Here is a 15,645-nt window from a genome sequence, read left to right on the forward strand (position 1 = left end):
TGGTGCTCGCCCGACAGCAGCGACGAGTCCCGGGGAAAACTGCTGTACGGTTTCCCCGCCTTTGGGCGCTGGTCCTGCACTGATGGACGTAGATGATCCTCCGGAACTTTTGTGTGGCTCGCAGACGACGGCCTGGGCCCGGTCAGCCCCCGAGATCTGTGACGTGAAAGCCATTGGACGGACGCAACGAGATGGGCGGCCGTCAGGAGATAAAGTCGACAGAGCCTAGAGGTCCGGGAGTTGGGCAGAGGGGTGATCACGCTCGAAGACGTGTCCTTCCAGTAGGCGCACCAAAAGTCGTATTCGGATTTTCGCTTTTAGTCAATTGTCCTCAAGCGCAATGAGTCTTGCTATGATATGGTCCATTGGCCAGGCTGAGCAAAAGCATGAATGTAGAGATGATGATCTTCCAGTCATACGGTTGTAGATTATCATCTACCAAAACACCGGCATCATTCTTACCAGTTGAAAAGACAGTATCTTTGTCCTATGATATGCATGGGAATTCGATATAGGAAAGGTGAAATATCAGAGTGGAAAAAGTGGAGTGCATGAAGTTTATTACTCTATTACGCACTAATACTGCAAAGATCTCAAAAGCTGCTCTTCCCATTGGTCCATCGTCGCTTATCTCTATCGAACGAATTTACTTCAAAAATCAACGGCAAAACTGCAAACTACAGTACAAACACAACTGCACAACATCTCCGCCGCCTATTTCTCTGCCTTTTTCTCTGCCTTTCTCTAGCTGGACTGGGGAACAAAGAGGAACAAACTTCCGAATACTTTACTTTGCTTGTAGCTTGTACTTTCCGCTGCGTCATCAATCAATTCGTGGCAAAGTCGAACAGTGTGGGGTTCATTTCGCCTCGACCAATAATTTTATTTTCTTCTTTCTTACCTTTTACTTCTTCCATTTCCCCCTCTCCCATAACTCTTCCCCCACAACAGCCTTCTCAAACACCTTCTTCTACCTCTGCCAAACTTTCAAGTCGTCAACCTCAAAAGTCCCAAAGGCTCTACCAAGTTCCAAATTGCAAATTACCAACCACATTTCAGTCTGCGCGCGGAAAGAATACCAACGGTCGCCCTCCGTAGGATGGGTCTCGTGGAGGAAATTTATGGACCACAAATAGAGGAAGAACAGTCGTCTGCCAGTGTATACGAGTACCAAAACACCCCGGAGAACCGGTCATGGGCCGGGGCTCTGCCCGTGAAGCAGGGTCTTTACGACCCTGAGTACGAGAAAGATGCGTGTGGTGTTGGCTTCGCTGCGTCAGTACCTACCAGTCCCGGTGGCAAGAATCTTCGCTGACCTTTCGACAGCCACATAAAGGGCAATGCGAGCCACAAGATCATCAGCGATGGTGAGCACTCTGCCACGTATACCCTTTGATCCTACAAGCCCAGCTGACATATGATGGGGCACAGCACAAAACCTACTATGCAACATGACCCATCGAGGGGCCGTTGGCTCCGACGCCCGAGACGGCGATGGCGCAGGTGTCATGACCTCGATGCCCCACAAATTCTTCATCAAGAACTTCGCAAAGGAGACAGGGTTCGATCTGCCTCCGCAGGGTCAGTACGCTGCAGGAAATCTCTTTTTCAAACCTGACACAGAGATCCTTAAGGAGTCCACAACCAAGTTCGATGACATCGCGGAAGATTTGGGCCTGAGGGTGCTCGGGTGGCGAGAGGTACCTCGAGATTCGAGCTTGCTGGGGCCAGCGGCGCTTTCAAGAGAGCCATTGATCCTGCAGCCCTTTGTCGTTTTGAAGTCGGCTTATGGCAATGGGAATGCACCGGAGATCACGGATGCTGAAAACTTCGACGAGTTACATTTCGAGCGTCAGCTCTACGTTCTACGAAAGCGCGCCACCCATACCATTGGCCTTCACAATTGGTTCTACCTGTGCTCGCTGAGCAACAAGAACATCGTGTATAAGGGTCAGCTGTCACCCGTCCAGGTGTACCAGTACTACCATGATTTGGTGTCTGTCGACTATGAAGGCCACTTTGCCCTGGTGCATTCGCGATTTTCGACCAACACATTCCCCAGCTGGGATCGTGCTCAGCCACTGCGATGGGCAGCTCACAACGGTAAGCCGAAATCCACCGCATGACTATTTGAGCACCATCGACTAAGGAACTACAGGTGAAATTAATACGCTACGAGGCAACAAGAACTGGATGAGAGCAAGAGAGGGTGTCATGAAGTCAGACTTCTTCAAAGACGAGCTGGATCAATTATACCCGATCGTTGAGGACGGAGGTTCTGATTCCGCCGCTTTCGATAATGTGCTCGAGCTTTTGACCATCAACGGGGTTCTCTCCCTCCCCGAAGCCATTATGATCATGATACCCGAGGCTTGGCAGGACAATGCTGCGATGGACCCTGAGAAGGCCGCATTTTATGAATGGGCAGCTTGTTTGATGGAGCCTTGGGATGGCCCAGCGCTCTTCACCTTCGCCGATGGCAGATACTGCGGTGCAAACCTGGACAGAAATGGATTACGACCTTGCAGATACTATGTTACAGACGATGACCGTATTGTCTGTGCATCCGAGGTCGGGACGATTGCTATTGAACCAGAGAAAATTGTGCAAAAAGGCCGACTGCAGCCTGGCAAAATGCTTCTCGTTGATACTGTAGCAGGTCGCATCGTAGATGACGCAGAGCTCAAGCACAATGTGTCTACTCGACAAGATTTCAGATCATGGCTGCAAAAGGAACTCATAGAGCTTCCTAGCGTATACCAGCGTCTCGATGAGGGGGGCATGGATCTTGGGTACAAGCTCAATGAAACCAAAGTGCAGGAAGATCCGATGTTGAAGGCCTTCGGCTACTCATTTGAACAAGTCAGTCTACTACTGGGCCCCATGGCTGCAGACTCAAAGGAAGCGCTGGGCTCAATGGGCAACGACGCACCTCTCGCATGTCTCGCGCAACAGCCACGACTTCTTTATGAGTACTTCCGTCAGCTCTTTGCCCAAGTCACTAATCCTCCCATCGATCCCATCCGTGAGGCCATCGTCATGTCTTTAGAGTGCTACGTTGGTCCTCAAGGCAATTTGCTCGAGATGGGCTCATCCCAGTGCCACCGTCTGATGCTTCCCTCTCCTGTTCTTTCCATCCAGAGTTTTAACGCCTTGAAGAACATTACTACACTGTATCGCGAGTGGACCGTCAAGTCGATTGACATCACGTTCCCCAAGGAGGAGGGCATCCAGGGCTACATTGATGCATTGGACCGGATTTGCGAGTCGGTAACGGAAGGAATCGAGAACAAGGACAGAGTGATCATCTTGTCTGATCGAAACACCAACGCCGGGCGCGTTCCTGTCTCTGCACTTTTGGCCACTGGCATGGTCCACCACCACATGGTCCGCAACAAGTGGCGATCCCAGGCAGCTCTCATCGTTGAGACTGCTGAGGCTCGTGAAGTGCATCACATGTGTGTCCTGCTTGGCTACGGTGTCGATGCTGTCTGTCCCTACTTGGCCATGGAGTGTATCCTCAAGATGAATCGCGAGGGGCTTATCAGGAAGAAATTGTCCGATGAGCAAATCATTGACAACTACAAGTATTCTTGCGATGGAGGGATTCTGAAGGTCATGAGCAAGATGGGTATCTCTACACTGCAAAGCTACAAAGGGGCACAGATTTTCGAAGCGCTGGGAGTCGATAACAGCGTGGTTGACCAATGCTTCACTGGAACAGCTACCCGCATCAGTGGCATGACTTTCGAGCTTATCGCCCAAGATGCTTTCGCTTTCCACGAGAAGGGCTTCCCAACTCGCGACATTCACAATATTCCTGGTCTGGCGGAATCCGGCGAATACCATTGGCGAGATGGGGGTGAACCCCACGTCAATGACCCGGTGGCTATTGCCAACATCCAGGATGCGGTCCGAACAAAGAACGACAAGTCTTATGAGGCATATTCTATGTCAGAATATGAGGCGATCAAGAACTGCACTCTCCGTGGCATGCTGGACTTTGACTTTGAGCAGAGAGCTTCTATACCCATTGATCAAGTTGAACCATGGACGGAGATCGTGCGACGCTTTGTCACTGGTGCCATGTCCTACGGCTCAATCTCCATGGAGTCCCACTCAACTTTGGCCGTCGCCATGAACAGACTCGGTGGCAAGTCAAACACTGGTGAAGGCGGTGAAGACCCTGAGCGGAGCCAGATCCTTGAGAACGGAGATACCATGCGCTCTGCTATCAAGCAGGTCGCCTCTGGCCGATTTGGTGTGACATCCAACTATCTGGCCGATTCTGATGAGCTACAAATCAAGATGGCTCAGGGCGCTAAGCCCGGTGAGGGTGGCGAATTGCCAGGCCACAAAGTTTCTGGACCCATCGCTCGCACAAGACATTCAACTGCCGGCGTTGGTCTCATCTCGCCTCCTCCGCATCACGACATCTACTCCATTGAAGATCTCAAGCAGTTGATCTACGATCTCAAATGCGCCAACCCTCGAGCACGTGTATCAGTGAAACTGGTCTCTGAAACCGGTGTTGGTATCGTTGCATCAGGTGTCGCAAAGGCCAAAGCAGACCACCTGTTGATTTCTGGACATGACGGAGGAACTGGTGCCTCTCGATGGACTGGTATCAAGTACGCCGGTCTGCCATGGGAGCTTGGCCTTGCGGAGACTCACCAGACTCTTGTGCTCAACGATCTCCGAGGACGTATCATTGTACAGACTGATGGTCAGCTACGTACAGGCCGAGATGTCGCAATTGCATGTTTGTTGGGCGCTGAAGAGTTTGGATTTGCTACCGCTCCTCTCATTGCCATGGGGTGTATTATGATGAGGAAATGCCACCTGGTAATGTCCCTGTAGCGGTTTCTGATCTATGCAAATGCTGACTCAACTTCCATTAGAACACATGCCCTGTCGGCATTGCGTCTCAGGACAAAGCACTTCGTGCCAAATTTCAAGGCACGCCCGAGCATGTCATCAACTTCTTCTACTACGTTTCTAACGAGCTCCGAGCCATCATGGCTAAGCTTGGCTTCCGCAACGTCAATGAGATGGTTGGCCACGTTGAGACCCTGAAGATGCGCGAAGACCTTCGTACACCCAAGACTGAAAACCTGGACTTTGGCCTCATCCTCACCCCAGCCCATCAACTCCGACCCGGTGTTGCGACTTATAACGTGCGAAAGCAAGATCATAAGCTACACGTCAGACTCGATAACAAGCTCATCTTTGAATCCGAGCTGGCTCTCGAGAAAGGCCGACCCTGCCGTATTGAGTGTGACATTGTCAACACTGATCGGGCATTGGGTGCGACACTGTCTTACCAGATCAGCAGACGATATGGTGAAGCGGGTCTTCCTCAAGACACCATCCATGCGAACATCAAGGGCTCAGCTGGTCAATCTTTCGGTGCCTTCCTAGCCCCTGGTGTCACTCTAGAGTTGGAAGGCGACTCAAACGACTATGTTGGCAAAGGTCTTTCTGGCGGTCGTCTGATCATCTACCCACCTCGATCTGCAGTCTTCAAGGCTGAAGAGAACGTCTTGATTGGAAACGTTTGCTTGTACGGTGCGACAGGCGGGACTTGCTACTTCCGTGGTATGGCAGCCGAGCGCTTCGCAGTCCGAAATTCGGGCGCCACTGCCGTCGTGGAGGGCGTTGGTGATCATGGATGTGAGTATATGACTGGTGGACGTGTTCTGATCTTGGGCGGCACCGGTCGCAACTTCGCTGCCGGTATGTCTGGCGGTATTGCATATGTTCTTGACATGAACCAGGACTTCGAATCCAAGGTCAACACTGAGATGGTCGAGATCTCCAGTATTGAAGATCCATCTGAAATTGCTTTTGTCCGTGGCTTGATCGAAGATCATCATCACTATACTGGCTCTGAGCTTGCTGCTCGTGTCCTGTTGGACTTCAACCGCGCTTTGTCAAGGTTCATCAAGGTCTTGCCCACGGACTACAAGCGTGTCATGGCTGAAGAGGCTGCCAAGGCAGAGGCTGCAAAGAAGGCGGAATACCCATTGCCTATATTGCCAGGCAACGCGGTACGGTCCAACCACGAGGAATCGAGGAAAAAGATGCACGAGAAAGAAGCTCACGAGAAAAAGAAGGATATGCTCGATATTGAGGAGAGTGTGGGTGACAACAAGGCAGAGAAGAAGAGATCTGCGCTGGTTTTGGATAAGACTAAGGGTTTCATGAAGTACCAGAGGCGAAGCGAGAAGTACAGGAAGCCAGAGACTAGGACCCGTGACTGGAAAGAGCTTTCTTCTCGCCTGGATGAAGACGGCTTGAAGTACCAGGCAGCTCGATGCATGGACTGTGGTGTTCCTTTTTGTCAGTCTGATACTGGTTGCCCAATCTCCAACATCATCCCTAAGTGGAACGAGCTCGTTTTCCAGAACCAATGGCAAGATGCTCTCAACCGCCTCCTGATGACCAACAACTTCCCTGAGTTCACAGGCCGTGTCTGCCCCGCTCCTTGCGAAGGTGCTTGCGTTCTTGGTATCAATGAGGATCCTGTTGGTATCAAGTCCATCGAATGCGCCATCATCGACCGAGGATTCGATATGGGTTGGATGATACCAAACCCTCCTCAAAATCGCACTGGCAAGACCGTTGCCGTCATTGGCTCTGGCCCATCTGGCCTCGCGGCCGCAGACCAGCTCAACAGAGCGGGCCACACCGTCACAGTCTACGAGCGCTCTGACCGCGTCGGTGGGCTACTCATGTACGGTATCCCCAACATGAAGCTGGACAAGACCATCGTTCAGCGCCGTGTCGACTTCATGGCCGAAGAGGGCATCAACTTCGTCACCAGCTGCTCCGTCGGGCCTGACAGCGAAGTCAGCCTGCAATCTCTACGCGAGGAGAACAATGCTGTCGTCATTGCTACCGGCGCCACTGTCGCTCGTGATCTCAAGATTCCCAACAGAGAGCTTGAGGGTATCCATTTCGCAATGCAGTTCCTCCATCGTAACACCAAATCCCTTCTCGACTCCGGGCTCTCGGATGGCGAATACATCTCCGCCAAAGACAAAGATGTTATAGTCATTGGCGGTGGTGACACCGGTAATGACTGCATTGGCACTTCGGTCCGCCATGGCGCTAAATCGGTCACAAACTTCGAGCTTCTACCTCAGCCACCAGCTGAGCGTGCTCGCGACAACCCGTGGCCCCAGTGGCCGAGGATCTATCGTGTCGACTACGGTCACACGGAGGTCAAGACACACATGGGTAAGGATCCGCGCGAGTATTGTGTCATGTCCAAGGAATTCGTTGGTGACGATGAGGGACATGTTTCTGGTATCAACATCCATCGTGTTGAGTGGACGAAGAGTGTCTCTGGCGGCTGGGACATGAAGACTGTTGAGGGTAGCGAGCAATTCTTCCCAGCGCAACTGGTTTTGCTCTCCATGGGGTTCCTTGGTCCCGAGGACCGCCTCCTAGGCACAGAGATCGAGAAGGATGCTCGCAAGAATGTCAAAACACCTCCTGGGCAGTACAACACAAACCTAGGTGGCGTCTTTGCCGCTGGTGACTGCCGCCGTGGGCAATCGCTCATTGTCTGGTAAGCCAACCTCGTTCGACTACAGGTCGTCAGACAGTTGCTAACATTCGGCAGGGGCATCAATGAAGGTCGCCAAGCTGCTCGTGACGTCGATACCTACCTCATGGGCGTTGGCACTCAGCTTCCCAAGACCGGCGGTATCGTCCAGCGTGCTCCGTATGAGATCATTGGCAAGCCAGAGCAGATGAAGGCACAGGCCGTGGGTGCCTAAGCACACCACACCACAGGGGAACAAAGATTACTGCATATCAGGGAGACCAAGGTGGATTCGGGAGACGCACCTGCATTCTGTACGATTGGAATGAAAAGTGACAAAGATATGCCTTCTTCCCTGTTCCGCATGCATCATGGTTGCACGGCGATTTTTGTCTGTACTTTCACGCCTTCGTTTCGACGTTTTTTTCGATTCCTTAGAAGATCGTTCGTTGCACGGCCTCTTATGAATTCTCTTGGCGAATCCATGTATGTCGCATCAATGTATCACGATAGTCCACCCACCTACCCCCCCATGTTCCCTCGCTTGCCCTCCCACCCCTCTCTTTCCCCCACGATAGAATCGTTCACACCCCGCAAGGGGAAATACCCCCGCCCTAACTAACCCATTCACCCGGTCCAGGTGACCGGCATCACCCCCAGCGAACGCCTCCTCCATACTCACATCCTCCGCCTGTCACCGTCACCGTCACCGTCACCGTCGCCCCGTTCCCAACCCTCTTCGCTCAAACCTCCGTCCATTCGCTCTTCGCTCAAACCTCCCTCTTCTCTCCCTCTCTGAGCCACGTCCGCCCCCACCCGGCACCGTCGTGCTCTTTGTCGTCGTGCCCAGCTGGCCCTGTGCCGTTTCTCGACACCCCGTCCGCGATGGCCCGTCCGCGCGGGGTGTTTTGGTGGGGTGCGATGGGGGGCCGTGGGGTGCGATGGGGGCGGGGGAGGGGGGTTTCTTGGCGAGAAGTTGTGGGTGATGGGTTGTGCCGTAGTGGGTGAGTGGGTGATGGGTGATGGGGTAGTAGTAGTAGTAGTAGTAGTTATTTATTGATAGAGTTTGAAGACTAGCATCGGGGTCTTAGTCGAAGGCTATATCCCACTAGAAGAGTTCCGACCGTAAGTATTAACCTAAGATCTATTTCTTAATTTTAAAACTATTTCTAAATATTAAATATCTATTAAGTTCGCTAAAAAACTTAAAAGAGTTTTCTATCGAGATACTTTTAAAAAGATTTCTCTTAATTTAATAAATTCTCTAAATATTATTATTAATTAGATTATTATTTAATTTATAATTACTATTTAAATATATTTTAAAGTTATTTATAAAGATCTTCGCTAAATACGATATTTTTAAAAATATTAAAAAAGAATATAATCTTTTTAATAGCTTATCTTATAAAAATTATATCTATTAATTATTTAAAATCTAAAAACTATTCTATTATTTCTCTTTAATAATAATTAAAAAAATAATTTAAAAATAACTTTTATTTTTAATAATATATATATAAAAATAATTTCTTTAAAGTATTATAATATAGATTTAAAGGCTCGCTATAAATATTAATATTAATTAAGATATTTACTATATTCGCTTTAAGACGTTATTAATATTATCTTTATTTTTATCTTTATTATTTAATTTCTTATTTATTTAATAGCGTTAAAATTATTAAAAATTATTTATCTTTATTATAAAATAAATAATAATAATTATTCTTATTAAATTCTTTAAAAAAATATTAATATTAATTTTTTACTTATTATTTATTTAAAATATAATTTTTTATAATTCTCTATATAGCTTATAATATAATAATATATAATCTTATATTTTTAATTTATATTTATAAAGATATTATAATTTAATATTAAAAATATCGATTTTAATTAGAAAGTTATTTAAATTAATATAAATATTACACTTTTAATTTTATTTAGAAATCTAAACTTTCTTAATATATAAGAATTCGAAATAAATTCTAGATATCTTATTAACTCTCTTATTTTATACGAGATTATTAAATTATTTTATTTTTATATTTATTAATTTATAGCGTATTTATAATATAATATATTTTATAATATAATAAGCGAGATTAAATTTAATAGTATAGATATTATTAAATCTTAATCTTATTTTTATTATTTTATCGCTTTTTTAACTATTTTATTAATCTTTTTATTTTCTAATATTTTTTAATAAATTAGAATTTAATAAATTTTAATTTAATATTTAAAAATATTAAGAAAATAAATAATTTTAATTATTATATATTAATTTAATTAGTTTTAAAAGTTATAAATATTATAAATCGCTATCTAATTATTTATAAAGATAATAATTAATTTTATATTCTAAAATTTTAAGAATTTTTTAAAAAATTTTAAAGCGAGGTATAGTTTATAGAGCTTTTTAAAATAAATAATAAATTAAAATTTAAGATTAATATAAATAATTCTTATCGAGATTAAAACGCTTAAATCTTTTTAAATAAATATTATTTAGATTATTAATATATCTATTTTATTTTTAATCTCGCTATTATTTATATAAATAATAATATATTTTAAATTATTATAATAAATTATTTAATTATAATTTTTTATAATTATCTTCGCGTTAATAGTAATAATAATATAAGAAAATTATTATTATAAAAGATTAATATATAATAAATAAAATTTTAGAGTCTTAAATTTAACGCTATAAATAACTTTATAATATTATTTAAATTTTTCTAAAAAATTAAATTAAGTATAAATAATATTAAGCTTATTACTTTATATTAGCTATTTATATATTAAAATTAAATTATTAATTTTTATAATTTAAAAATAATTATAAATAAAATTAATAATAGTTCGAAGTATAGCGTTATTTATTATATTATTTAATATCTATTATATTAATATTAAGAATAATTCGATATTTAAGATATTCTTCGAAATCGTCTTAAAGACTTTTAAGATAATTCTTATATATCTTTTTTATATTTCTTATATAAATCTTAGAGTCTTATTTTCTCTTTTTTTAATTTTATAATTATCTAATAATTAAAATTATATTAATATATAATAAATAAAGAGAGATAATATTATTAAGATATAGATTATATATAAATTCTTTATATTTATACTCTAGATTAAGCTATTTAAAGCGCTTAATATTAAAATCTTAACGCTTATTTTTTCTTTTATTTTATTAATATAAATATTAAAAATTAAGTATTAATTTAAAAAAATATTAAGATATTTTAAAGATTTAATAACTTTATAAATTATATTATCTAGATTAAGCGAGATTAGATTTATTTATAAAATTTATATAAAATAAATAAATTAAAATTTATTTAAATTAAATTTTAAGATATATTTTAAAGTTTAATAAAGATAAATAAAATAGATAATTTTTAATATAATAATATAATTTTTAATTATATTATTAGCGACTAGAATATTTATGTTACGGATTTAGTGTGCTTTAGGGGATTCTTGCTGTTCAGGCAGGGGTCCACGCTCTTTTGGCGCTTTGGCGCAACGGTTAGCGATAAGGCACGCTTTTCCGTGACAAATGGTAGCAACACCGGTTCGATTCCGGGTGTGACCCGGACAGTTTGAATAGGTTACTTGGCACTCGGGTTCGGTGAGGATTTGGTGGGGACTCATAATCCTCGTGCCTTTCCTCGTGCCTTCCCTCGCACCAGGCCGCAAGTAGCTTACGGGGTCACACCTGGGGGGTTCCTAAATACGACATGCGTGTAGGCCAGCGCATGGGGACATGCGCCATTTTTCGAAGTGTGCAATTGTTACGGATTTAGTGTGCTTTAGGGGATTCTTGCTGTTCAGGCAGGGGTCCACGCTCTTTTGGCGCTTTGGCGCAACGGTTAGCGATAAGGCACGCTTTTCCGTGACAATTTATATCATTAATATATTTAATTTTTAAAACTTTTATTTTAAAGATAATAATCTCTTTTATAAAATTATTATTATAGAAGTAATATAATAAAAAAAAGATTATCGAATTTTAAAAAATCTCGATTTATTATAGAAAGAATTTAAATAAGAAGTTTAAAGCTCTTATTTTTATAGAGTAATTTAAGATAAAACTTTTAATTTAATTTATAATTATATTATTAATTTTATATTTATAAAGATTATAAAGTAATTAAGAGTAATTAATATTATTAAAAATTTTAATAATATCTAGATAAAGTAGATTATATATTTACTTCTATTATTATATAAAATAAATTTTCTTAATTAATATATAAAGCGTATACTTTATTATAATTCTCTTTCTCTCTTTAAAGTAGTTTTTAAAAATAAGAGTATATTTCGTTATAAGATAGAGTAGTTAAATTATTATAATTAATTTAAGAGCTTTTTTAAAAGTATTAAATAGCGCGATAGAGTAATAGTATTTAGAAATAAAATAGTTTTTCTTTTTAAGTTTATAAAGAATTATTATAATAAAACTCTTAAAGCTAATAAAGTAATATTTATACTTTAAATATTTATTAAATAATTATATAAGAGGCTCTTATAGAGCTATTAAATCTTATTAGAGTATAATATTAGATAATTTATCTTCTTCTAAAATATTCTATAAAAGCGGTTTTTAAATTATTATCGAGATTTTTTTTTAGATAATTTTTAAAATTAAGAGTAATTTTAAATAGATATACTCTTTTAAATTATCTAAATCGATTATTAAGAGCTTAAAAAAAACCTCTTAGCGAGAATAACTATCTTATTCTTCTTAAGTATTATTATTATCTTATTAAGATATTTTAAATTTAAAATAAACGATGAAAGGAATATCGCTTAATTCTATATCTATTTTATAAGCTTTTATATCTTATTTATATTATCTACTACTTTTATAAACTTAATTTAATAATTCTTTATAAAACTTATCTAAATTATTTATCTCTTCACGTCGTTTTAATTATTAACGCGCTTTTTTATTCTAATTATATAAAGATAATAAATATTAAGAAAAATCTTAAGCTTTTAATAAAGTTAACGGATATTCTATATTAATTAATTTATCTCTTTATACTTTTTATTAAAGCTAGATTTTTAAAAATCTCTCTTTTTATTTTCGAAGATAGTAAGAATAAAGAAGTTATAAATAATTTTTAGAATCTTTTAAAAAAAGAAGTTAAGCCCCTCGAATAAGAATTTTTTTAAAATTTAGAAAATCTAGAATATAAGTTTTTTATTATATAGCGCTCTATTTATTTTAAAGTAGTTATAATTTATTAAAGACTTTATTATCTTAATTATAATATTTATTTTAATTTCTATTAAATAGTAATTTAATATAATATTTAAATTATTCTATACTTAATATTGAACGATATAATTATTTAAACTTTTTATTATAAAGTAAAAGTTTAATATATAAAGCGTTAAATTAAGAAATTTAAATGTTTTAATATCTCGAGATAGTTATTATATAAATTAAAATTTATCTATAATTTCGAATAATTTAATTATCTTAGAACTCGTATTAATATAATTTTCTCTTTAAATAAGATAATAAATATTAAAATTATCTATAGCGATAATTTCTATTATTTAATCTTATCTCGAGTAATAAAAGCGCTTATTATTATTTATAGTCTTTTTAAATATCTTTAATAATCTTTAAAATAGTACTTTCTTTAAAATTAATTTATTTTAATTTTTCGAAAAGTTATATATATTAATTAAATAAATATTAATATTTTTTAATATTTATATTTAAAGCTAAATCTCTATATTTAGAATATTAATAAATAAAAATATTATAAGCTAGAAGATACTTATTAGAGAGATATATTTATATATAAAAATATATACTCGACTTCTTCTCTTATTATAGTATTTATTATTCGAATAATATAGATTATAAAAAGCTTTAATCGAATAGTAAGTAATTATTATTTATATATTAATCTAGAGTTTCTAAATCGCTATTAGATTATAATTATATACTTTTAAATTATAAAGAAAATTCGCTATAATTAAATCTTTTAATCTCTAATAATTATAAGAGATAATTCTTAATCTTCTACTCTTTAATAAAGAAAGAATTAATTTAAATATTATCGAGATATAAAGATTAAATTATCTTTTAGCGCCGTATAAAGATATTATTAACTCTACTATTATTCGCTTTTCTACTATATTTACCTTTATAATAAATAAATATTTCTAAAATTAACTTAATAATAAGCGAATAGATTTTTAATAATAAGCTTTTTAATAAGATTAATAAAGATAGATTAGAAATAATAAGATTTAAATCGCGATAATAATATCTAATATAAAAAAAAGTAGATTTAAGATTAGAGTTTTTTAAGATAACTAATATTAAAGATAATAGCGATATTTAAGAGACGGATTAAGAGAAAAAAGAGTTAATAAAAAATAATCTTAAAGATTTATATAGTCTTTATATACTTTTAAACTTTCTTTATTAATAATACTTAAATTTATTTCTCTAAAAGAGCGCGTTATTATTTTTTTACTTATAATTACTATATAGATAAGATATTATTAATATTATTAAAGTTTCTCTTATTTAGCTTTATATTATTTATATTAATTATTAGTATATTTAAAAACGCGTTAAATATAAGATTTTTAAGATTTCTATTTTTCTTTTATCTTTTAAAGAAGTATATCGAGATATTTAAATATCTAATTATTTTTTTTAGATTTATTATTATTATAATATAGAGATTAAAGTTTAAAGAGTTTATCTTCTTTTTTTATTAAACTCTAATATCTAAATTATAATTCTCTTTAAAGCTTAATTATAAATATTACTCTTTTTAAATATATCTCTAAATAAGATTTTTATTAAGATTTACGATTAAAAATTTATATAAGCGCTTCTATATTAGAGAGTTTTCTTTTCTTTTATTATAAAAGAATTACTTAGACTATTAATATTCGAGAAAAAGATTTATTAAATATTCTAGAGCGAAATTATTTATATAATAATATATTCTTCGAGTTCTAAAAAAATCTAATATTTATTTATCTATTTTTCGATATATTTTCTTATTTTCTTCTTTCTTCTTAGATATATATTCTTTTTTAAATTATATTTAACTTATTTATAATAATAATAATAGAGATATTTAGCTTAATAATTCGCTTTAATATAATTATAAATACTATATCTTTTATATCTTATATTAATATAATAGAAATACTTTTTATATTTATAGCTCTAATATTTATAATATTATTAAAGATTAATATCATATATAAAGCGCTTATAAATATATATTTAACTCTTTTAGATAAGATCTCTCTTTATTATAAAATTAATAATTTTAAGAAAGCAAAATATAATAATAGTTAATCTATATATTTTTAATAATTTTTAATAATTATATTTTAATAGCTAGTTAATATACTTAAATTTATATACTTTAACGAGTAAAGGCCTATGAATTAAATTCATAATCATTTTTTTAATCAGGGCTATCGAGGAGCGATCTTTGGTGAGCGAACTTTGGTGAGCGATATTTGAATTCCTTGCGCTTTAATAGTTATAAGACTAAATTTAAAAATTCTTTTTTTATCTAAAAGCCTATATTTCGTTCTATAATTTAAAAAAACAATCTCAAATTTTAATAGAAAATAAAAAAGTTATTCTAAAATTAAATAATATATACCTATTTTTTTATTAGGGCTGTCCGGCTGTCGAGCGATCTTTGGTGAGCGAACTTTGGTAAGCGATATTTGAATTCCTTGCGCTTTAATAGTTATAAGACTAAATTCGATAATTCTTTTTTTATCTGAAAGCCCACATTTCGTTCTATAATTTTAAAAAAAAATCTCAAAATTTTAATAGAAAATAAAAAAGTTATTCTATATGTTAACAACGGATATCTATTTTTTTGATGGTTGCGGACGTTTGATGGTTGCGGACGCTAATTTATTTACCCGCGATGACTTAGCCGGTCTAATTAAAGAGCGTAGTGACCCTGAATTTATAATTAACTGCATATACAAATTCAAGGTTTTCAAGTTTAGCTCTATCTTATTCTTTTATATATACTAATAATATTTAA

The 15,645-nt window shown here is 36.8% G+C and overlaps 1 protein-coding gene across 1 annotated transcript; it reads left to right on the forward strand.

Moving 5' to 3' along the window:
* Positions 1-1,099: 1,099 nt before the first annotated feature.
* On the forward strand, positions 1,100-7,787 carry HO133_003786 (uncharacterized protein; the record flags this gene model as incomplete). The annotated part of the gene is made up of 6 exons (XM_037294708.1): positions 1,100-1,275; positions 1,327-1,367; positions 1,432-2,103; positions 2,159-4,845; positions 4,902-7,576; positions 7,631-7,787. 6 exons carry the CDS (start codon positions 1,100-1,102, stop codon positions 7,785-7,787), a joined length of 6,408 nt encoding a protein of 2,135 aa, XP_037149396.1.
* Positions 7,788-15,645: the final 7,858 nt, after the last annotated feature.

The sequence above is a fragment of the Letharia lupina genome (genome assembly GCF_014066315.1).
Source record: "Letharia lupina isolate WasteWater1 chromosome Unknown contig_18, whole genome shotgun sequence".
In the NCBI taxonomy this organism is placed as follows: domain Eukaryota; kingdom Fungi; phylum Ascomycota; class Lecanoromycetes; order Lecanorales; family Parmeliaceae; genus Letharia; species Letharia lupina.